Here is a 22,456-nt window from a genome sequence, read left to right on the forward strand (position 1 = left end):
TATCGTCCATCGCAAGTAGATTTGAATTTTTGATTTGTGCCACCAATTGCAGCTTACGTATTGGGGTGTGGCCAAATCACTCACTTCAATGGTAACCAAAATGCGGGATGGCGGAAATATAGGCGGTGATTTCCTTGGTCAGATCGCATCGCCAGTTCTAGGTTTACAAGGATGAATTTTCGAGGATGACGCTAGCATCGATCTCGTTGAAGTAGTATACATGTCTTCCACATTCGCTTCCTTACCGCTGTCGCACTTCTCATCTTCAACGATGACACCGGGTAGAAAGCAGTTGATTGCAAGCACAGTAAGGATTGACCGTGAACCACCTTGAAACCATGAAGTTCGGCTCCGAGTTCCAAGAAGCTCTACGAAAAGAGGAATTCCCATCACAATGGGTGAACTCGGCCATCAACTACAAGAAGCTCAAGAAGTGTATCAAACGAGTCAGGGAGGAGTTGCACAACCTTGGCCTTGATCCTGAAACGCTTGATGCTTTGTGGCAACATGTAGGCACGAACGTCACAGACTCATCTGCCAATTCTGAGCAGCGGCTTCTGCATTACCAGTTCACTGCAGAATCAGGGCCACGTTTTGTCCCTAAGCTAACAATAGCCCTTGACCCTAAGGATGGTTCGCCAATGGATGCCTGGCTGAGTCCGGACACTAGGAGGGTGTTGCAACAGGTTGGACGAAACAGACGACGCGAAACCAGGAGGCCTTCAGCTCATCCGGATCAGATTCACAGAACGAAAACATCCAACTCAAGTTCAGCCGCCTCGGTTGACACGAGTCCAGATCGTCATCTTGTGGACAATAACAACAAAGACTTCGCGCATGGCACTTCTCTAGAAACCACTTCTGAAGCCAATACAGAAGATGAGGAACAGGTGGAGACAATTGAAATCCCCTTGACCTCGGATTCTGAATTCTTCCAGATCCTACGTGCAGAACTAAAAGCACTAGAGAACCTTCAACACGAGGAGCAACATGTCATCACAACAGATATTGAGTCTCTATCTCGAGATCTACAAGTTCTCAAAGCCTCTGCGCAGAAATCAAAGTGGTCGAAGAAGGAACTCGACATATGGCGAGAAATCTTTCGGCTATACATCGAAAGCGAAGTATTCATGTCCGACCACGAGTCCGACGCAGGCGCACGCACAGCCGAGAAAGCAGAAGAACAACTAGCCCTCTTCCAGAAACAGCTGCGAGACATTAACACCAACCCACCCAAACCCAAAACCAAAGAAGCACACATCGCGCTCGAACGATTCATGAACATCAACACCACTCTCCTACGTCTCCTCAAGTTCCAAGAACTAAATCGCAGAGCCCTCGCGAAGATCATGAAGAAATTCGACAAAAAGACCAGTCTACACGCCATGGCACCAGTCACAAAAGCAGATCTCCTGCGCAACTTCAACACAGATCCTACGGCCGTCGTCTCGCCCCACGACCTCGCTCGTTCAACCGCTTTCACCATCTCACAGAACCTATTAAGTCTAATACCCCAGCTCAGCGACTACCTCTGCCCAATATGCTGCTACATCACCTACAAACCCGTCAGACTACGCTGCAACCACGTCTTCTGTATACGCTGTATGATTCGTATGCAGAGAGATGAAAAAGACGAATGTCCGCTTTGTCGGCAGAGGGTGGTCCTGGAGGCGTCGGAGGACAATCTTGACAAGGACCTCAAGCACTTTTTGAAAAAAGAGTTTAGAGCAGAAGTTGATGAGAAGAAGAAGGAGAATGAGTTGCAGGCTGGGAAGGAGCTTTTTGGTGAGGATTATCAGGGCACGCATAAATGTGTTGTGATGTGAAGATTGAACGTGATGGCGTTAGTCAATCACAGGATTTGAGGTTCTTAGTAGTGTAAAAGCACCACTGCACAATTACGAGAGTCATGGAAGGGTTCATTCTCAACGGCCAGCTCCCGATGCATGTTCCAAGGGAGGTAATCTGTCTCAATCCATGGTGGAATTGATCTACAGGTTTGTGTAGATAGAATGTTCAGTGTTGTATTTACGTTGTGAAAATCTTTACGCCTGCACAAAACGTGCTCAAAACTGCCTTGCCCTCCTTAGCAGTGCTGGGAATCGTAGCGTCATTCGTAACGTCGTCACATCATGTTGCGATGGAAACGTGCTTTGCAGAGTTAACGGCCTCGTGCCTAAAGCAGCAGATGCACCAAACCCACGAGTAGTCCACCGTACTTAGCAGTGTCACTCCTAGAGGCGCTGTCAGTCGATGGAGGATCGTGTAAAGGTGGTGCCGTGGATGTCGAATCAATAGGTGGCGACAGCGTTGTGGGCAGTATTGTGGGATAGGCAATCGTGACATTCGGCATATGTCTAGGTGGCTCCGACTCATTCGCTAGAAGGCCAGTCACGACCTCTAGAGCTGAGAGTTGCTGTCCGAGGCCAGTGAGATTGTCGAAACCATTGATGTACCACTTGGAGCCACAGGCTGTATTTGGTTATTAGGATAACTTGTCACAGATGAAGATGCATCATGCTTACTATTACCATAGGTACCACTAGTACAGGCACTTGCAGCCCCCAAAGCTGACGCTCGAAGTAGTGTGCCAACTCGACCCGCGATGTACGGCGCGACTATCGAGGAGGCTGACATCCATCGTGAAAGATATGCTTTCATGGACAATTGGTCGACGTTGCACACGGATTGCAGTTCGCAGGCAGCCTCGAACATGATGTTGGTGGCATTAGTGAAGGGTGTGAAGAAGGAGTCGGTGGCTGAAAGGAGACCCGTGGTGCGATCGACCCAGACCTGTACGTTGTTCGTATAGTTTGCCATCATCGCTGCACCGTAGAGGAAGACACCCACGTTGTACGTCCATTGGTGATGGTCGACGGCTGAGCAGTTGATCTTCTGCGAGCTGTTAGTGTCTTTATGGAAGACAAAAGTACCTCGAAACTGACCTCATCAGTTCCATCGTATATGTCGTATGTGGTTGACATTAATCCAATATTCTCGACCCAGTCCCAGATCTTCCCAGCCCACTCGACATAAGTTGCGTTACCAGTGAACCTAGCAAGTCGTGCTGAGAGCTGGAAGAATGCACCATTAGAGATGGAATTCTTGTATTCGTAGCCTAGATTAGCTGGGTAGAACTGCCCTAGCAACAGTTAGCTCAGTCTGGAATACTTCTTGCCCTGTCAAGCCCACATTTTAGACCGCCATTACAGAAAGTCGTGTTCCATCTACGAAAATAGTCGTTCCAAGCATTCTCTACGACAACATGCCACGCTGGAGCAGGAGGTGGAGGTGGTGGAAAACCGTACTCGGCAGCAGACATGGCCACAAAGACCCAAAATGCCTGGTCATCGTTTCCAGTATCGAGTGCCTCCTCGACGCGGACGAAGTTGTAATTGGGACCGAGTTGTGAGACTAGTGCTTCCATCATCACCTGGTTATAGCTCTCGTCTCTTGTCCATGCCCAATATTGCATCATGCCACCCCAAGCACCGCCACTTTCCCACCAGTAATATGGAGGATAGTGCCATTTTCCTAACGTGCCTCCGGTTCGGTTTCCATCGTACAACTCTTGAACACCGTGGGCTAGAAGAGCGGTCGCATTGACAATTGATTCGCGATTATTGATGTCGAGGACGATAGACCTGGCAGTAGCAACGAATCCAAGAAGCGACACGAAGTACAAAAGAGGTGAAAACATCTTCTCCGATTCAGAAAATTGTGTATACCAAGCGATGGTAACTGAATTGAGTAGAGACGGAAGCTTTTACAGGAAGGTGCAGAGGGCTCATGCAGGTACAAACCTATGCAATACTAGTCGCATTGTTTTGGTGAGAGTGACAATACACATCTCCAGTTTGACACAACCGGCGAACAGTAAACGCAATTATGTTGAGGAACATAATCTCAGGCCAGTTGGAATTGAAGTGAAGGAGCAGGAAACTTGAATGAAAAGAGTCACCACCACTTCACCACGTGTTGGGCGCGTCGATTGAAGAGTTTCTGGCCGGCGAGAATGGACTATGACCTCATTTGAGCGGCACTACGCTTTGAAAATACTCGTGTTTGTGCTCAGGTGCAGTTACAGCTAAAAACTTCAAGAGCCAAACACATCCTGCAGTGGTTGCACAATTGTAGAAGTCCGGTTTCGAAGAGCAAGCTGGGTCGACTGAATATAATACAGCTTTGTGCTGAAGTGCATGCCTTGATACGCTTTAGCTAATCTCCAAGATATTATTTCCTTCGAGTCAATCGTTTTCACGGTTATTCCTGTCTTGCTCTCTATTCCAGCAGCTGTCTGTGATTCGTGCTGTCGCGGCTCGGAGTCAATCGCCTCTGACTGACATTCATTCGTCCTTTAACGACAAGTCGAGAGATGCCTAAAGCTGTAAGAGGCGCTCTGGTGCAATGCGATCCACCACAAATGGCCATGATACAGGAGATCAATAGAGAATCGGGCAATGCCTACATTATTGAGGAGATAAACGACACCACCTGCTTGGTCAAGGAGGCTAAAGTTGAAGAGCTCAAGCTGCGAGTCAAACAACGTATGGACAAGGCTATGGGAGTCGAAGAAACTGTGGAAGACGACCCGGATTCAGACCTGGATTAGAAGCAGGCAAATCTCCAGACACCTGTGGAGGGAAACAACACGAGCAATGCCACGAGATTCATGATTAACAGACCACTGATCTTAAGCAACAACGGTGCTGCCCAGCTGAAGCCATATAAGCGCTTCACGATCAGGCTTAGGAGTCTAGATCCGAAGTGAGCCGAACTCTCCATCCAGAAGTGGCACCAAGAGAAGCAGAGCAGGTTCGGAAGCAGAGGCGGAAACAGAAGCACATATCTGAGGAAGAGACGATCAATCTACTGCTTACTGGTACAGTATGAGGCCCGGCTCGCTAGCCATGTTGTTGTCAACAATAGAACCGATGGTGAGTTCTCACAACAACAAGGTGGACAACTACGAAACTACCGTCGAGGATGGCAATCATGCATATCGCAAGAAACTCATAGAGATCAGCTCCCGATATCGACGAGGGGCACGCGGATGCTTTCCGTTATACTGTATCCTTGATTTGACCACGGCCTTCTTCGAGCGTTTAGAGTTGCAGATCAGTACTCTCAAACGCTGTATGAGTGGTCAAGCTCTGCTAATAAAATTTGTTTGACATGCGCTCCAGTACGCAACAAGCAGTGATCATCAATGCAATGGCTTCGGTGCAAGCTCTACCATCAAGCGATGCTGCTAATCAGTACTTTCTGCCCTGAACGACTGTCGACATCCTGTCGACCTTACCCGTACTCGAGCACGATGACACCCAGTACGGATGCAAGGTGGCGAGCATCCTTAGATTCATCAATCTAATCTCATTCTGCAATATTAAGTAAGACAGCCCCACTCTGGGGTAATGTCGTATGTAGTTTTCTGAGCTCGTCGAAACCACCGTGTTGGCAGTTACATGGGTCTCGCATTGCAGGCGGCTATTTTCAGGCTGTTGTCCTGGCTAGCTGAACTCTTCTTTCGATTGGCGCGGCTTTGCAAAGTCGAGTCAAAGCACCTGGCACATCGTCCCTTGCTCTTGCCAGGGGAGATTTTGTCGAGCACTGTACTGCAAGAAGCGCGTGCAGTTTCGTCATCCCCTTGAATCGTCCTTGTTCGTCAGTATGCACCTCATCTGCCGATAGTTTGATCTACGTTTCTATGCCACTCGTTATGAAGCACAATGGCATGACCCTGCAGCATTTCTTGATCTGTACGCTATTCGGGCCCCTCCGTGCGCCACCGACTCCGGCATGCAGTCTCCATGATCGTTCATCAATGCTCACGCTTGTTTTTCTCCTTGGAAGCTTATCAAAGCATTCACCATGCAAAGTCCTGCTTCAAGTCACCCCAAGTCAACCCTGTTGCGTTGTCCAATCTTACCAAGCCTTGCTTCTATTGGTGCTGCTTACTGCCGCAGACTGGCCAAATCCATGTAGCTCAAGAAGTTACACTATCTTACGTGCTCTGTCCCGCATCCTCGATAATCGACCTTTTTCTATCTACACCGCCTCTCATGTCCTTTTGTCCAGCCACTCTCCCCTGCGGCACTGGAGGTCGAAGTTACGGCCCAGTCTTACAAGAATCAACTTACTCTGCAAGCAGTTCGATGACGGAATGAGCAATGCTGTTAAGCAGCAAGCACCACTTCTATCAGCTCTCCTGATTCTATAGCATTTCCCTTCTACACGTACAAACTTCTCACAACGGTCCGCAGCTCCTTCTACCCACTATCATGCGCTTCACTAGCTCATGTGTCAGTAATGCTGTTCCCGCCTGCGTCTACGCCGCGAGGCCCGAAAGTCGCTACTAAAAAGGCACTCCTACTTATAGATTTTCAGAACGAGTTTACTGCACCTGCAGGGAAGCTCTACGTGCCGAACACAGCAACTTTCGTGTCGAAATTACCTACTCTGGCTAACAAATTTCGAGAAGATGGCGAAGTGATCTGGGTGAAAACAGTCTTTCAGCATCCGTGTTCATCATTATCGCCCCAGACTGGCGGCTACAGCATTCTTACCAAAAGCTTGGCCGAACATCTAGCACAACGACCTCGCGACGATGTATCCACTACTGACAATAAATCGATCGATGAAACTCGACGACGAAGACGATTACCTGCTGTACAAGACGACGACGAAGCCTTCCTCAGCCCAAGGACGCCTGTATCAGAGAGATGTTGTTTGGCGGGCACCAATGGATCTGAGCTTTCCTCCGAGCTCGTGTCATCTTTGGACCAGCAGAAGGACTTGATACTGAATAAATTCCAATACTCAGCTCTCGCAGACTTTTCGTTCCTCTTAAAGCTTCGAGCTCGCCTTGTGAACGACCTCTATATATGTGGCTCACTAACAAACATTGGCGTTCACGCGACTGTCCTTGACGCTGCACAGCAAGGCTTCAATGTTACACTTATCGAGGACTGCCTGGGATTTCGCAATTATACTTGTCACCTCCAAGCAATGAGACAGATGGCTGATGATCTGGGTGCGAGTGGCATCGATTACCAAGAGCTAATGGACGACTTGCATGGCCTATTGGGCGATGTCATTCCTGCCAACCGATATACCAGAGAATTTCAAACAACTCAACAACAACTTGGAGGTCGGGGTCAGCTGTCACGCTCACAAAAGGTAAGCCAGTGGATTACCACCGTAGAAAGTGACAGCGAGACAGAGAAACAACCAGCTACAATGCAGGACTATAGGAACCGCTCGTCATTTCGAAGTGCAGGCAGCAATGTGACACATGACACCATGCCGCAGCATAATGAGTCATGTATAAGAGATGCAGACGCTCGCCGTCCACCGTCACGCAAGCGTTCAGCGAGTAACAGAGAAGAATCTGAAGAAGTGAATCGACCAAGTTCAAGGACGTCTGCTCCAGACGCCGAACCGCGGGCAGAGCCTGATTCATCAACTAAGACCATATCGGCTTCTAAGTCTTTGGCAGCGCAAAGAAGTATACAAGAAAGCCCGTCTGCGATCTCGAAGCAAAACTGTTCAACACTATCGGCCATGGGACAGGCTCATTCGACAAGTCACATCGAAACGGCACAACACTCGGATCGCAGACCGCCTGCTGCAGATCGCGCCTCGTCGCAGCCTGCCATGACCACGAACTCCAGAAGTCCTAAGGTAGATCACGATGTCAAACGACGCAAAAAGAAGTATGATCCCACATATCTTGAACCGGATGAACAAGTCGGTGACGGAGAGTCAATGGTCATCCACGATGTTCTGTCTAAACAGGAAGCTGATCGAGCCTTTACAAAACTCAAGAATGACGTCACATGGCAGAAGATGTACCACCGTACAGGTGCAGTACCACGTCTCGTTGCTGTACAAGGCACAATCGCCGAGGACGGAAGTATTCCAATCTACAGACATCCAGCAGATGAATCTCCACCTCTGCTACCTTTCGACGAGACGGTCGACCAGCTTCGTCGGGCCTGTGAGCAGAAAGTCGGCCACAAGCTGAACCACGTCCTCATTCAACTCTACCGCAACGGCGAGGACAATATCAGTGAACACAGCGATAAGACATTAGACATCGTCCGTGACTCCAGCATCGTCAATCTGAGTATAGGAGCAATGCGTACAATGACACTGCGAACGAAGAGATCTTCCCAGCCATCCACTACACGTTCTACCAAAAACGGCAACATGGCGCCCACAGCACCCCTACCTCCTGAATCAGAATACCAACCACGAGCAGCTCAACGCATAAAACTACCACACAACAGCATCTTCGTCCTCGGCGAAAAGACAAATGCAAACTGGCTCCATAGTATTCGCGCTGACAAGCGCCCCATGTGCGAAAAATCCGACGACGAGCTCGCGTTCGGCGGCGAGCGCATCAGTCTTACCTTTCGACATATCGGGACATTCGTCGACCTGCAAAACCGGCTTATTTGGGGTCAGGGATCTACTGGCCGCACCAGGGAGGACGCACGAGCGATTCTGAAAGGGAACGAGGCGGGTGTTGTTGGTGAAGAGATGATTATCGGTTTTGGGAAGGAGAATCGTTTGTCAGGTTCCGAGTGGGATTGGAATGCGGTTTATGGGAAGGGGTTTGATGCTGTGAATTGGGATGTTAAGGTAGGTCCTGACGAGAGTAAAGACGATTGCAAGGAGAGGTCGTCTAATATTCTAGCAGGATGAGTGTGTCGTACAGAATGGCTTACTCAGTCTTATTGGCAATAATGAACGTATCCCTTGTGTAGCTTGTCATCATGTTCTATGCCACCTTCAATCTATTTATTTTGGGAATCTCGATTGAGACCTTGAACGGCAAAGTAGTAATCGCTGCCAAAGACCAAGTATTTCTTTCTGTAGGTCATCGTTATCGGCTCGTTACTCATAAGTCATGTCCTTCTGGTCTATACCTTACCAAACCACACGCCTCCTCCCATTCGCTCGTGTTTTATTGCTCACTGAGTATAGCAACAGCCTCGACTAGATCAGCTGGCTCTTTGACTCGATAATAGCCCAGACTTGGCTTGCCATCTCTCGCGATCAAGCACGTGAAAACATTGTCCATCTTGAGTTTGCTGGATAGTAGAGCCCGGAACATGTCTGCCTATCAGTCAGCTTTAGTATTATGGACGATGTGGAATGACTCACCTTCATCAGTGGTATCGTCTCCTGCGCACAGTACGAACCCACTTGTGCCGTTTGCAAAAGTCTCTTGGACCAACCTGGCAGCCATAACTCCTTTGTTGAGAAAACGTGGTCTGACCTCCACGTTGGCTTTGCCAAGCATGACTTCGACGTCCCAGGCTTTAAGGTACTCGCCCTCAAGTAAGGCTTTTGCCTCTACTGCTCTGGCAAGACAAGCATCGTGGTCGATGGCATTACGGTAGTGCCATACTATAGCTACCTCCTTTCGCTCGATCCAAGCGCCATCAGTCTTTTCGCACAAAGACATGAACAACTTGTCTGTTTCGGCCTTCCAACCCATGTCCATGCTTGCAGCGAGATTTTCCCATGTCTCGTCGCCTGGCTTGCGGAGAAAAGATCCGTGCTCAGCTGACAAGCCAAGTCCTTTGATATCGCCGAAGGTTTTGGATAGAAAAGCCCGGCTTCGGCCACTGATGATCCAAACTTTGTTCTGCTTGTTGGATGCTAGCTTCTGCAGTGCCTGTAGTAGTTTTGCAGAAGGGAGAGCAGCGTCGGGGTCACTGACGATAGGTGTGAGGGTACCATCGTAGTCGAACATGAAGAGACGTGTTTGCGAACTTTGGTAGGCCTTCAGAAGGACGGCCTGCTCGAGTTCTGCCGCGTTTTCGTATGGGCAATACTTAGCGAACGATGCACAGGCTTTCGTCAGGAACTCATTCGTAAAAGAGGCGACATTATGTTCTGAGAAGTAATGCAGGAGTGCCTTGTGCTTGGATTGCTTGACTTCGTCGGACATGGCGAGACCATTTCGAATTGTGGTGGCAGTGTTCGCAGCCTGGGCAGATTGGTCTACAGCTGCAGAGCTAGTATCGTCGCTGATGATCGATTTCTCCGAGACAAATAGAGGGCTGAACTTCTCTTGCTGGCAGACGATAAACTCCATGCTCATTGTGCTAACGCCTTCGTAGTCACTCGCGACCACTCCAACATCAGCCAATCTCAGCAGAGCATAATATTCTGGCGCTGGTATCTTGAGGTTGAGGTAAACAATAGGTTGATGGACTAGAGACCCGAAGCGGCTGTTTATGTTCACAACATGTAGCGCAGTATCAGCTCTACTGGTCCGAGACTTCGAAGAATGGTGTATTGACTCTGGATTGCTCAGCAAGACCAGTATAGCTCGCGATTTCCATTCGGGGTATTGTTCTAGAAGGTATTCGAAGGCTCTAAGCAGGAAATCTGTACCCTCTGGTCGGTCTGGATGGATGCGTGCTACAATAAGCTTCTTGTCAGAATATCTGCGTGATATCTCATGCATATATTCCTCCACCTTCGCCTCACCATATGCAGCTTGCTGAACAACAGTAATGTCCATGCCAACAGGTACGTTGATCAAGCTAATGTGGCGGCCACCCGTTTTAACCACTCCATTGCCATCTCCAGTAAGCTTCAGTGAAGAGCGGTAGTAGTCTTCGACGTAGTGACGAAGGCCATCGCTGGCTACACCGACGACGGACGCACCTATTACACCTTTCAATACCTCCGTATGTCGTGGGAGCATTGTGAGGATCTCTTTCGGAGGCAAATTGGTGTGGTGGAAATATGCTATATAAGCTGACGGAATTCGTCTTCGTACAATCTCTGGCAGCAGCATGAGCTGGTAGTCGTGGATCCAGATGATGTCGCCCGGTTTGTAGGCTTTGATGATGCCGTCCGCTACAGACTCGTTCAACCTCTTGTAGTCTGCAAATGTCTGCGCTGTGTCGGCTCTCTCATCTTCGCGATCTATGTTGGAATGGAGATTTTGGTAAAGATCTTCCTCGGCATATCTTTTCCATCGAGTTTGGTCCTTGAGGAGCAAGGTATCGTGTCTGTCATCGGTCCGTTCACCTAGCCAGACCGGGACTATTTTATCTTTGAAAGCGTGCTCCAGCAAAGTCTCCAATTCCAGTCGCCGATCTTTCGTTATGAGGATATCTCGAATGCTGGGTTCATTGTCCTTGAAGTGTTGTATGAATGCACTGTTGAAACCAGAGCCACTAACGTCGTGAACAGCAACACTGCCCAATTGTCTGCCCTCGCCGGTCGGAGATGATGGACCTAGTAAGTCTTTCCGAGTGAGTAGCTCACCAAATTCAGCGCTGAGAGCAGGCAGTACCTCTCCAGTCCACCCAACAACAGTGTGTTTCCATAAGTTTGAGGACGACAAGTACGATAGAGAATCACGCAGCATTGATTTGCCTGGCCGAGGCGTCAGCTCAAATTTGCCATCCTTCGTAATGCCGACAGCATATGGGATGTTTGCGCACGCGCTAATGACATTGCCAGTGAGACCAAGCTTCTCGTACTCTTTGAGTGCCTTCAGATTGAGCGGCTGGGTGGTTTCGGATGGCTTCATTGACTCTCCATTGACATTTGGGGCTGTAGCAGATGCTTGAGTCGTGGCAGGAGGGGGCTGAGATTTGGGGTCTGGAATGTCGAAGTAAGCGTCGGCTGTATGAAGGACAAAGCTGAGCGATGGTGTGTCCGGTATGGATGCTCGACCAGGGATGGCAGCACTAACGGACTGATTAGAGTCCTGAGGCTCATTCCCAGCCATACTTGGTTATTTAGCAGTCCGAGACAAGATAGTTTGACAATAATTTTGCAGAGGGTAGACCTCTTTCGCTGTAGCTCCCGATACCAGCTGAAAGAGCGCCAAAGCACGCATAAAGGCAAACAAATGAATGTAGACAGAGGCTCAACGATCGACGACCTGCTCGACGGCCCTACAGGGCTCTGTGAAACAATTTCGCTCTTCTCGTACTTCAATCAGAGCATGACTACGTTCAGTCAGCACTCCTGTGAAAATGCACAGTCAGCCATATCGTGAAGCGAGAAGTGTGAAGTTTTTAGTTGTTGAGGCAGGGTTTGAAAACACGGTACCGCAACAGGAAAGAGCCACTTAACGGCATGTCAGGAACAACTTTTGAAGGCTACATCGTGACTGGGTAGTTGCAAATCCACGTGCAGTCCCGCCCAATATGCAAGACCCAAGCATTACGTCGATGTTGGGAAAATAGTCCAGCATTGACCAAGAAGTAGGAACATGGATTCAAAACATCAGGGAGAGTCGCTTCAGAAGCAAGTTTTTATTGGTTGGATAGAAGCTGCCGACTGTGGGCGGATGTGTCGGCCGACCTTCCATGCAGCAGCTCATCAGTCTGTTTGGAAAGTCGGAAGTGGTTGTCCTTGAGTTTAAACGGCCTCGCTAGTAACATCACCAGCCAAGGTCATAGTTGTCCATGCGAGCTAGGTCGACATGGAGTGCAATGGCAACAAGGCCATTACGGCGGGTAATACTATTCTCACGTGGTAGTCCTACCTGGCTCGACGCGCACGTGCAACGCTCTTATACTACAGAAACTGAAAACGTCAGCGAGCACAACAGAACGACAGGAGAGCCGCGAAAGGTGGGAACACGCAATCAGCCAGAGGCAGGATGGATTCGCCTCGACGACAGACAAGTCATTCACACACATAGCCTCTCCGATACGTTGCAAGCTCATCGCGAGGCCAATGCAGAGAGTATACCTATCCAGCGCGTTCGTACCGCTGGTGAAGGTCCAGTGAGAACAGAGCGCCATTACAAAACTAAACATCTTGATCTGAATCGTGACGCCTCCAGTGTAGAGGTGACTCGAACCAGAGAAGACTACAAAGGACATGCTCAAGGGTTGGCCTTCGACTGGGTCATCGTTGGAGATGTACACCGTTATCTGCGCCTGCCCTGGATGAAAGAGCTGGATGCGGCTGGACCATCTCGATTGCGTGCTGGGGATAGACTCACAGATGAGATTCGAGCTGCCGACGCCTTTTTCACACCTACCGCACGAGAAGATGCGGCAGTTGCTGCTATTATTGAAGAGCTTGAAACATGGGTGCAAAAGTGCCATCGGAATTTCCTCCGCTTCGATGTAATCGGTTCTCGTGCCACTGGATTGGCAAGTCCACTCTCTGACATTGATGTCAATCTGATGATGAATGGTCAGGATGGAGAGACTTTTAAAACTGTTACTTCAAGGATCATGCATCAACTTTCTAGGGGGATGGGGCGCAGGTCACTGAAAGACACACCATTCATGACTACATTCTTCGCTTCGCGCGCAACTGTACCCATCATCGCAGGCATTCATGGACCATCTGGACTAGAGTTCCAGATTCAGAGTGCCAGCAGCGGCTATCGAAGTCTTCAAGTCACACAGCAAATCGCTTCTGACTACCTCAGTGTCAAGCCCTTGTTTAAAATCTTGAAGCAAATGCTCAAGATGCGAGGCTTGACCCGTGGCTCCAAAGGCGGACTAACTTCATACCCACTTTTCATCATGATTGCTGTTTGCCTGAAGAGGAACGCTCTAGACTCGGATCCGCACAATCTCGGTCACAATCTTATTAAGTTCTTGGAATTCTGGTCGAATATGGACTTCTACAAGACTGGTGTGACTCATGTTCCAGGTGCCCACCTTACTGGTTCACTTATTGGTGACGAGCGATTGTCGAAATACTTCGAAGATGAGGAAACTATCGATAACACAATCTCCGCTGTTGCCCAAGATCCTACTGATGCTCAACCAGTCTTGTTTGACGTGCGCAAAAAATTAGGCCATCTTCATAAATCTAGGAGTGGAGACTTCATGATGGTCCTACACGATCCTGCGGACCTTCGTAATGATCTGGGTCGATCAGCAAGCACAATCAAGCATATACAGGCCACTCTAATGGAAATTCATGCAAGCTTGAAGAAAGATATGGCGGAATGGAATGACACCATTCGGCGTACTGGCCTTTCCGCAAAAGAGCCTCCATCACTGCTGCGCTCGCTGATAGAAGGTGATTACAGCATGTACAATCTCGAACGGAAGAGAGTGCGACCATAGCACTCGAGCAATCTTGATAGCTTTGGCTTCTCTCCTTCAAACATGTCACAGCCACCATATTGTTCAGGTTGTTTCAAGATCCGCTCTAGTCAACAAATCGCCTGTGCCATACAAGGTTGGCTTGAGCTTGAACTCGTTGTTACTCATGAGATCCAGGTATGTGTAGCAGTCAGGTTTATACCAAATTTGTTTTCTGACATTGCTAGCGCCTTTTTGCAGTGGACCGAGCACAACAGGCGCAAGCTTCAGCTTGACCAACTCCACCAAGACTCTTTTAATATCTGCCTCTTCCTTGAAGTCTCTGGTGTATACACAGATCACTTGCGTGGGGCGACCAGGATTGTCTGGACGTGTTGACACCTTTGCAGATATGCCAAGCCTACCTTCGACGGTAGCACTCACTACTTTGGCCCAGTACCTGTCTACCGAGTCGGAAGTTGAAAACAGCATCACTTCCCGGCTATCACGTTGTACCTTCTAGCTGCAAGATCGGTTAGCAGTAGCACAAACACGACTGATGAGCACATCCAGTACCCATTCGGAGCAATCTTACCTGTTTGAATGATGTCTTCCCGAAGTTTATCTCGGTAAGGTCCCAGCATTCGAGTAATGATTCCGGCAGTTTTCGCTGGTTGTATCGATTCAAGCTCATTGCGTTTGGCCGAATACTGGTCAAGCAGTCCGGTGCCTATTTGTCTGTACGATGCAAGATCTGAAGCCTCACCGTGCTCGGCACTGAAGTTGGCACACCAGATCCAGGGCTCACCTGTCGCGCCTGAAGAGGGCACCAATCTTTTTAAGAAGTCGTCTACAGACTCACCAAGTTGCAAGGCGGCTGGGTTGCCCTCATGTATATTGTGTTGTCTTTGAACTGTACTTAATTGATTGACCGGTCTTGCTGTATCCTGACCTTCATTGAGACGTCTTCTTTTCAGGTTGTTTTCACTGCCATCGTTGTTCTTTCGCTTCTTCGTAACCAGTGACTGGTGTTCTCGTTGCATAGCCTTTGCAGCGACAACCTGTACATTCCATTCTTGAATTCGTCCATGATCGCTCTTCTGCCGAGCCTTCTTCTGGTATCTTTGTTTTGTTGCACTATCACCTGGCAGAGTCAATTACTTCGTCATATACTGCATACCCTGTCGAATTCACCCACCGTAGAAGCTCGAGGTGTCAGAGAAGTCATCTTCGTAGGCCCGAGGCGAGTGGAGATTAGTGCTGACTTCACTCATTCTTGACAATGGGGATCGCAGAGAGTAGAAGGCAAGGAGCTATATGGATAAAGAACAGGCATCCTGGTGTGTAGCTACCCACGGGAAGAAGTAGCTCTCGAACAACTGCTTCGCAAAGTAGGCAATCGATAACAACAATTACGGCAAGTGCAAGGCAGAAATCAATTCCCTACTAACGACATCATTCACTAGCGCCAATGATGCTGTGGCAGTCGAGTTCGCATCCTCTCCAAGAACTTGATGCACATCATCAATCCTTGTCTTCAGTCGTGTCTTATTGTGTGTTGAGCCGAAAAGAAAAAGAGCAGATTCAAGCAAAAAGAAATTCGCGTAATGCAAGATGCCCCAAAGGCGGATCGAACGCCTGACCTCCAGATTACTTGGAACTGAAGTTCAAACTTCAGTCTGGCGCTCTCCCAGCTGAGCTATTGGTGCGAACAGACACAAAATTATGGGGTACAAAAATATATTCGTGTTCAACAGCAGCACCACGATTCCACAGGTTGTTGTCTCGGGAGTTCTCGGAGCTTTTTGTGGTACGTTAGGTCTTGAACGCCAAGAAGTTCGAACTTCATCCCCTTCGAGCTGTTGTGAACACAGTATAGTTTGGTTGACTTCGTGTCGTTAGGACATCTGAGTTAGCAAGATCACGATAAAGCACTCTAGCTTTGGAATCACTGGCCAATATGGTCAATCGTACGTTGTTGCTCGCGGAGCTAGAGTACGTTCTTACAACTACATCTTGCGGTCATGAATATGGCGATCGCCCATCCATGCGAGGCTGCGAACTCAACTTCGACCACTTCTACTGCAACTTGACAACAATGTTGTGAGGCCTTGAAGGGACATCAGTAGAGGGCTAGACATGAGCGGTCAGAGATGGTGAATGCTCCTGTAAAGTGCTCCACTGTACAAAATCCTCACCACATCAATCCTTGCTATCGAAGGTTTTGCAAAAACACGTGCAAATCTGATCTAGACCAACTTAGCATTGTTCGTCGAAGCCTTTCACATGCGATACGGCATGATGATGGAAATCACCGTCGTAAGATGTTCGGCGAGGCGTTCAGAGGCTACCCAGCGTACAGATACTGGAAACTCGGTAGTGCCCGAAATGTTCTCGGATAGTTCCTAGCATATCAGAATGGATTCGTGTGCAGCAGTGCCTGGCCTCGTTCTTCTGAAAAGCCTTCAGACCATCAGAACTAATGCGGGACACCATGGTAGCAAAGTCTGCTAGATTGACTAGGCTTGACAAGCATCAAATTGCACATGTCGATTCAGTTTCAGCAACAAGGCAAAAGCTTCTTACCTCGACCAGTTTCCGCTCCCGTTGCTCCGTTAGCCTCAGCTGTGCACGCCAGCTCGTGGCAAGTAGAAACTCTAGTCAGTTGTGTAATGGAATTCCTTCGACGGAGACGTCGTGGATGTGTGTTTCGCAGTTTCATCCTCGCTACAGTCCTCTTGAAGTTTTCGTCCGAAAGTCGATCCACTGCGTTTCGATCAGGAGGAGATCTCGGTGGAATCTGTCCGATAAAGGCTTGGCTGCGCTCAAGCTCAACTGTCGCCGCTACACCGAAGTGTACTACTCGGTAACGTCCAGGAGTGATACGATATTTGAAGATTGTAATCTACGAAAGTGGTTGATAGGATTAATGGATATTGAAACATGCTGACCTTTCAGGCTCGACTAACCTTCTGTCGGGATAGGCGTTGGCAAATCTGCTGTTTCAGGTAAAACACCCTGCCCATGAAGCGGCATGAGATCTTTTCTCTCCGAGGAAAGTACGATGTTCAAAACTTACGAAGGCTGATGACTCTCGGCTTACGGAGCAATGTCCTGCCAATGCCGGGCAGTAGCTCTTCGTTCTGCGGAATTGTCTTGCACGCTTTATCAGCGACGAACGCGATTGGTCAGAATCACTGCCAATGCTCAATCGTGAGTCAGTCGCCGTGGCATGTCGCGTCAGCAAGCCGCCCTGCAACGCACTTAATGTTGCAATAAGCTTTACTTCCTAAACTCCATCTGCATGTCGTGATTGTACAATTACTGTACGTTTGAGGCGACTGCTAATACATATCCGTCATGAGTCCACCTCACAGGAAGTTTTGCAGTCCTATAACAAAAATTTCTCTCGCCATCAGATAGGCAAATTCTTCACGATCTATATTGGGAGCGCAAAATTTCCTCCTTGAAGAAGTACGACCTTGGTCTTGAAAAAGACTGCCAAGTAATCGACCTGCATTGCATCTGCAACCATTCTGCAACAAACCCTATCCTAACAAAAGTGCCGTCTTCCGGTTTAGGTTTATCAACCGCTCAGATTGTTAAACACTAGCGGTGAAGCCTGGGTTTACAGCACATATTATCACTAGACTTGCTGCTGTTTGATCTTGCCATCTCCAACTCTTACAAAAACACCACATCCGTGTTGGAACGTTAAACATGTTCAAAGTACCAACAATGGATATCTCTCAGATGTCTTTAGATCAAACATACAACCTGGCTTCCGTCGCCAGAAGGAAATCCAGTTCAAGCTCATCGAAGTTGGATTTGAGACAGAGATTGGGCACAGCACAACTATTAGAGGCTGTCGAGAATGCCATTCGCAACTCACCTCCACCAAGTCCTCAACCAACATATCACAAACCGAAATCACAGCACATCGCCTGGGCGACGTTAGAAGTGCCGAAACGAGACGCGAGGCCAGAGGTTGACGAATATGGCTTTGCTTACGACGACGAAGACGATGAAGATGGTCTTTCCCTTTGCAGGAGTCAAACACGAGGTCACTGAAAGGAAACACTTACGATTCGAATTCTGTTTTAGCAAAGCGAGCGTGTTCGTTCTTCGATTATGATACCCAATTTTGGTTTCGGTACTGCAATGATTTGAGTACGGTGTTTAGGACATTCAACTCTACGGACTTGAGCATCACTTGTGGGGGAACACAGCACGACATGGATAGGAGGATTGAAGTGAGGTGACCGCAGCAAAGGATGGTGTCAAGCAGTGGTTGGACCAAAAGTGTCACAACTCAAAATTCCACGGAAGCCGCGGTCTTCACCCCGGTATGCTTGGCAGGTGATCTGCACGCACAAGCTTCGCGCTTGTCGTAAGCAAAGAGATCTCCACGTCACGATGGCATTGTTACACAGCGATGCACTCACAATCGCTCTGTTTACTCATCAGTACTACGTGAACTGCTTAGAAATTCATCAAGCAGATATTATGTGGAGGGGAAGGGGGGCTTTTTTGGAGAAAGAGTCAGTAGACATAGTGAGATTGGCCAAGCTTCTGAGCCTCGATATGCGAGACGGAGAACTCCTCTCGTCGCACGCAATGCAATATTCCACTTCTCCAAAAAGACGTGTATACAATTTTCCAGAGGTACGTCCCGTCATAAGTACTGTAACTGCATCGTGTATGGCGCATAGGAGTGGTATCTCTCAGTCGTGGTTGTGCAGATCGAGCTTGTGTTCAGGAAGATCCCAATGCAGTATTATTGAGGTAGGCATACATGTTAACATGCAGACAGAACTGAACATGGAAAGTCTTCCATCAAAGTTGTGGCTTCATTCGGACAAGAAAGTATCCGGATGCCGGTGCCGACCAAGCTTCTGCGGCAGAGCTTCGGTTGATCAAGGGGGACTGATACACTGCCAACACAATCTTATACGATGAAATTTTGAGATATAGACCATCCAACGATTTGTCAACAGTTACGTATTGACTTGTCAACAACTAGACCCTCAGATACAGGAGCACTGTTCTCTTATACCTCGACTATCGCGAAGAAGCTAGGAGGCTCAGGGGCTATTACCGCGCGATATGGCCGTGAAAAAGACATCGACGGCATTATCTTCGAGGCTCGCATATTTTGTGGCACTCGTCGCAGTCATCTACCCGTTATGGCAAATGTTCACGAGCTATCAGGTATATCATGCAACTGTAGCTGAGGTACATACAGCACAGCTAATGTGCTTAGCCCAAATTGTACATCTTCGAGCCACATAAGATGCAAGTACTCTTTGAGGATGCTCTCGTAAAATATCCCAACTCAACCGCTGGAGCAATCAATCACATAGTGACATCTCTTCGCGATACGCATGGTTCCAAGCACATCACTGTCAGCCCCTTTCCAGATGAAATTTCTATGCAGTCAGGTGTTTCACCATATGCCGACGAGTGGTTGTTCAACAATGCAGGAGGTGCCATGGGCTCGATGTACCTGATTCATGCGTCCATTACTGAGTACCTCATCATATTTGGCTCAAGTGTCGGCACCGAAGGCCATACCGGGCGACATACTGCCGATGATTACTTTCACATTCTCGAAGTAAGTTGACTTCTTCCTACTGTGTGCGCACCCCTAACACGTGGCTTAGGGAGCACAGTGGGCAGCGGCAGCTCACTCATTAGTAATGGAGGAATACCCTAAGGGTTCAGTCCACCATTTGCGTCGTGGACAGGTCAAACAATACAAAATGCACAAGGGGTGCTGGGCCTTGGAACTCGCTCAGGGGTTCATTCCTGGGATGCTTCCATTCGGTTTCGCAGACACCTTTTTCAGCACTTTGGACGTGCACACACTGTGGAGGACGGTGTATATTACTGGCAGGGAAATGATCAGGAATCTACTCGCTGGAAAGATATGAGTGGCAGTAATGTCTGCGCAAGAATCGTGTACTACCACGATGCTACTGCGTATAGTCTTCTGTCCAGCGCTAGCCAAATGCGATCTCTCTCATCTGTGTCAATATGTCGTGTGCCTCTAATCCGTGAAGTTCTTTCACAATGTTATCTGTCTAGACAACAATGGAGCCCGAGACTCAATTTGCGAATGGCTATGCATTTTGCTGGCGAGATAGAGTCAGAGGACGATATTGCCTGCGCGACGGGTGGTCCTTCGTGTTTCGGTGGGCTTGTTATGGCAGCTTGCACCACTAGCTTCGAAAGACCAAACCCGTCCGAGTTTAGCGTAGGATATTTTCACGCCAACCACGATGCTTGTTAGAACACATCTAAGCTCGAGCCAGAAGCCCATTCAAAAGCTTCTGAAGCTTATCGCTGTATCCACCATCTCGAATTGATGGAACTTTTTTTCTGCTTACACCAATGAAGTCCTTTCGAAATCGGGATGGTCGTTGTTACCTTCTGCAAGCTGGCGAGATCTGGTCGAAAAGGCCGCAGCTGCCGAGCATGGCGTCGCGATCTTCATTATGGAAGGAGCGGCGCTCAGCAACTGAGTCTCCCATTCTGCCCGATCGTGAACGCAGGTTACCCTTCTTGAGTAAAACTTCAGCAGCAGTATTAGTCTTTGCATGAATACTAGCTAGCATATTACTTACCTACCACAGCTAGTTCAGTTGGTTGATACGACAATGTCTGTCCCAAACGCTGGCATCGCTGCCTCGGCCGAGTATGTCGATGCTGAAGATTCGAAAAACACTGATGCACAGATCGTTGGGCTCAGCGGTGACACAGACCGACCAGTCGCTCCAGATCAGTTCGATCCGAAGCACGAAAGCACGAAGAAAGAGATATGGAGCTACTATTCTTACTACATTGGCAACAACGGCCTCACTCTGTTCAACTTCGGTCCGACCTCATTCCAGAACTTGATGTATGAAGCAGCAGGTGATTCAGAGATACTTTACTTCTGGGGAAGAGACAGAACCATAAATTCTATTGTGCTGCTTACGAATGGCGTCAGCTTTGCCATTCAAGTCGTCTTGTTCTTGCTTCTAGGCGCATTAGCCGACTATGGCAGATGGCGACCCTGGATCTTGGTGTTCTGGTCTGTGATCGCTTTCGCTGTTGGTTATGCTTGGCTTGGAGTCCATACAGAAGACCGATGGCATGCTGGTGTAGGCCTGTATATGGTTGGTCTGATTGCGTATCAAATGTGTATAACCTTTTGGACTGCTGCCTTCCCTGGCCTAGCACGAAACACACCTGAGATGAGACGCAAAGCTGAGGAGTACGAAGCCGGAGAGATCAGTCGAGACGAGTACGACTTTCACGACATGATGCAACGGAATCGGATCTCCAATGTCGCATTCATCGCACAATCTGCTGGCGAAATCATTATACTCGCAATATTGGTGGGCATACTTTTTGCATTGAACGTCAATGCATCACAAGAAAACAACAACTGGGGCTTAAGTGTCTTAATTGCCTATTGCAATAGTTGGTGGATCTTGCTAGCGATACCCTGGTTTCTGTTCGAGAAGCATAGGCCCGGACAGCCTTTACCAGAGGGCTTGAACTACGTTACAGTGCTGCCATGGACGCTGTGGAGAGCGATCGTACAGATCTGGGAGTTGAAACAAACTTTGCTTTACTTGGTAGGGTACTTCCTGCTCGGAGACTCTTTGAACACTACCGTCACTGTGATCGGAACTTTACAGAATAGTGTTGTCGCATACAACACGCTCACCTTAACCTATTTGTACATTGTCGGTATTACCGCACAATTGATTGGCATTTGGGGCTTTTGGACGGTACAGAAGCGCTTCAAGCTTTCTACCAAAGTTATGTTCAATGCGGTCATGGCTGGAATCCTCCTCCTTGACGCGTGGGGCATGATCGGTATCTGGACTCAAAAGTTCGGCTTCCACAATGTGTGGGAGTTCTGGCTCTACCAAGTTGTCTACGGCCTCTTCGTCTGTCCGTGGTACTCATACAGTCAAATCATGATATCAGAGGTCACACCACGAGGCAAGGAATTCCTTTTCTTCTCCCTTTTTAGCATAATGGGCAAAACCTCGGCTTTCATTGGACCTATCGTCTCCTCTGCCATCATCGACGCCTCCCCGACTGGCAATAATTCACTGCCCTTCTACTTTCTCTTCGGTTTGACAGCTCTCAGCCTAGGGCTGCTAGCCTTCTTCGTCGACTTGAAGAAGTCGAGGAAGGAGCAGACAGCTTTCTTGGAACGAGAGAATGTTGCCAGGAAGAGGCGCGCCAGCGTTTTATCCGCTGAGAGGTATCTAGGTAAGGCGGACAATGATCAGCTCTAGAAGCGCAGTTCAGAAGAGGGGAACGCCAATTCAGATACTGCTGACGTTATTGAGGTCAAAGAGGCTGATAAGTTCCAAGTTGGGAAGTATTCTTTTATGTGCTCGCTTCAGTCT

General features: G+C 48.6%; 8 protein-coding genes and 1 non-coding gene across 9 annotated transcripts; 5 read left to right on the plus strand and 4 right to left on the minus strand.

The window, feature by feature from the left end:
- Positions 1-338: 338 nt before the first annotated feature.
- LTR64_000818 (uncharacterized protein) lies at positions 339-1,826 on the plus strand (the record flags this gene model as incomplete). The annotated part of the gene is made up of 1 exon (XM_064895201.1): positions 339-1,826. One exon carries the CDS (start codon positions 339-341, stop codon positions 1,824-1,826), a length of 1,488 nt encoding a protein of 495 aa, XP_064757888.1.
- A 350-nt stretch (positions 1,827-2,176) lies between these two features.
- LTR64_000819 (uncharacterized protein) lies at positions 2,177-3,700 on the minus strand (the record flags this gene model as incomplete). Its single annotated transcript, XM_064895202.1, has 4 exons — positions 2,177-2,472; positions 2,526-2,895; positions 2,946-3,142; positions 3,193-3,700. 4 exons carry the CDS (start codon positions 3,698-3,700, stop codon positions 2,177-2,179), a joined length of 1,371 nt encoding a protein of 456 aa, XP_064757889.1.
- Positions 3,701-6,309: 2,609 nt separating this feature from the next.
- On the plus strand, positions 6,310-8,709 carry LTR64_000820 (uncharacterized protein; the record flags this gene model as incomplete). Its single annotated transcript, XM_064895203.1, has 1 exon — positions 6,310-8,709. One exon carries the CDS (start codon positions 6,310-6,312, stop codon positions 8,707-8,709), a length of 2,400 nt encoding a protein of 799 aa, XP_064757890.1.
- Positions 8,710-8,971: 262 nt separating this feature from the next.
- Positions 8,972-11,767, minus strand: TPS2 (threalose-6-phosphate phosphatase; the record flags this gene model as incomplete). Its single annotated transcript, XM_064895204.1, has 2 exons — positions 8,972-9,123; positions 9,172-11,767. 2 exons carry the CDS (start codon positions 11,765-11,767, stop codon positions 8,972-8,974), a joined length of 2,748 nt encoding a protein of 915 aa, XP_064757891.1.
- Positions 11,768-12,469: 702 nt separating this feature from the next.
- On the plus strand, positions 12,470-14,084 carry LTR64_000822 (uncharacterized protein; the record flags this gene model as incomplete). The annotated part of the gene is made up of 2 exons (XM_064895205.1): positions 12,470-12,503; positions 12,571-14,084. The coding sequence occupies 2 exons, from the start codon at positions 12,470-12,472 to the stop codon at positions 14,082-14,084; spliced, it is 1,548 nt and encodes a 515-aa protein (XP_064757892.1).
- Positions 14,085-14,533: 449 nt separating this feature from the next.
- On the minus strand, positions 14,534-15,316 carry LTR64_000823 (uncharacterized protein; the record flags this gene model as incomplete). The annotated part of the gene is made up of 2 exons (XM_064895206.1): positions 14,534-15,186; positions 15,241-15,316. 2 exons carry the CDS (start codon positions 15,314-15,316, stop codon positions 14,534-14,536), a joined length of 729 nt encoding a protein of 242 aa, XP_064757893.1.
- A 341-nt stretch (positions 15,317-15,657) lies between these two features.
- LTR64_000824 lies at positions 15,658-15,751 on the minus strand. Its single transcript has one exon. It is a non-coding gene; the product is annotated as a tRNA-Phe (tRNA).
- Positions 15,752-19,335: 3,584 nt separating this feature from the next.
- Positions 19,336-19,975, plus strand: ERG2 (C-8 sterol isomerase; the record flags this gene model as incomplete). The annotated part of the gene is made up of 2 exons (XM_064895207.1): positions 19,336-19,656; positions 19,706-19,975. 2 exons carry the CDS (start codon positions 19,336-19,338, stop codon positions 19,973-19,975), a joined length of 591 nt encoding a protein of 196 aa, XP_064757894.1.
- A 726-nt stretch (positions 19,976-20,701) lies between these two features.
- On the plus strand, positions 20,702-22,342 carry LTR64_000826 (uncharacterized protein; the record flags this gene model as incomplete). Its single annotated transcript, XM_064895208.1, has 1 exon — positions 20,702-22,342. One exon carries the CDS (start codon positions 20,702-20,704, stop codon positions 22,340-22,342), a length of 1,641 nt encoding a protein of 546 aa, XP_064757895.1.
- Between the last annotated feature and the right edge of the window lie 114 nt (positions 22,343-22,456).

The sequence above is a fragment of the Lithohypha guttulata genome, assembly GCF_036872675.1.
Source record: "Lithohypha guttulata strain CCFEE 5908 chromosome Unknown scaffold_1, whole genome shotgun sequence".
Classification (NCBI taxonomy): Eukaryota; Fungi; Ascomycota; class Eurotiomycetes; order Chaetothyriales; family Trichomeriaceae; genus Lithohypha; species Lithohypha guttulata.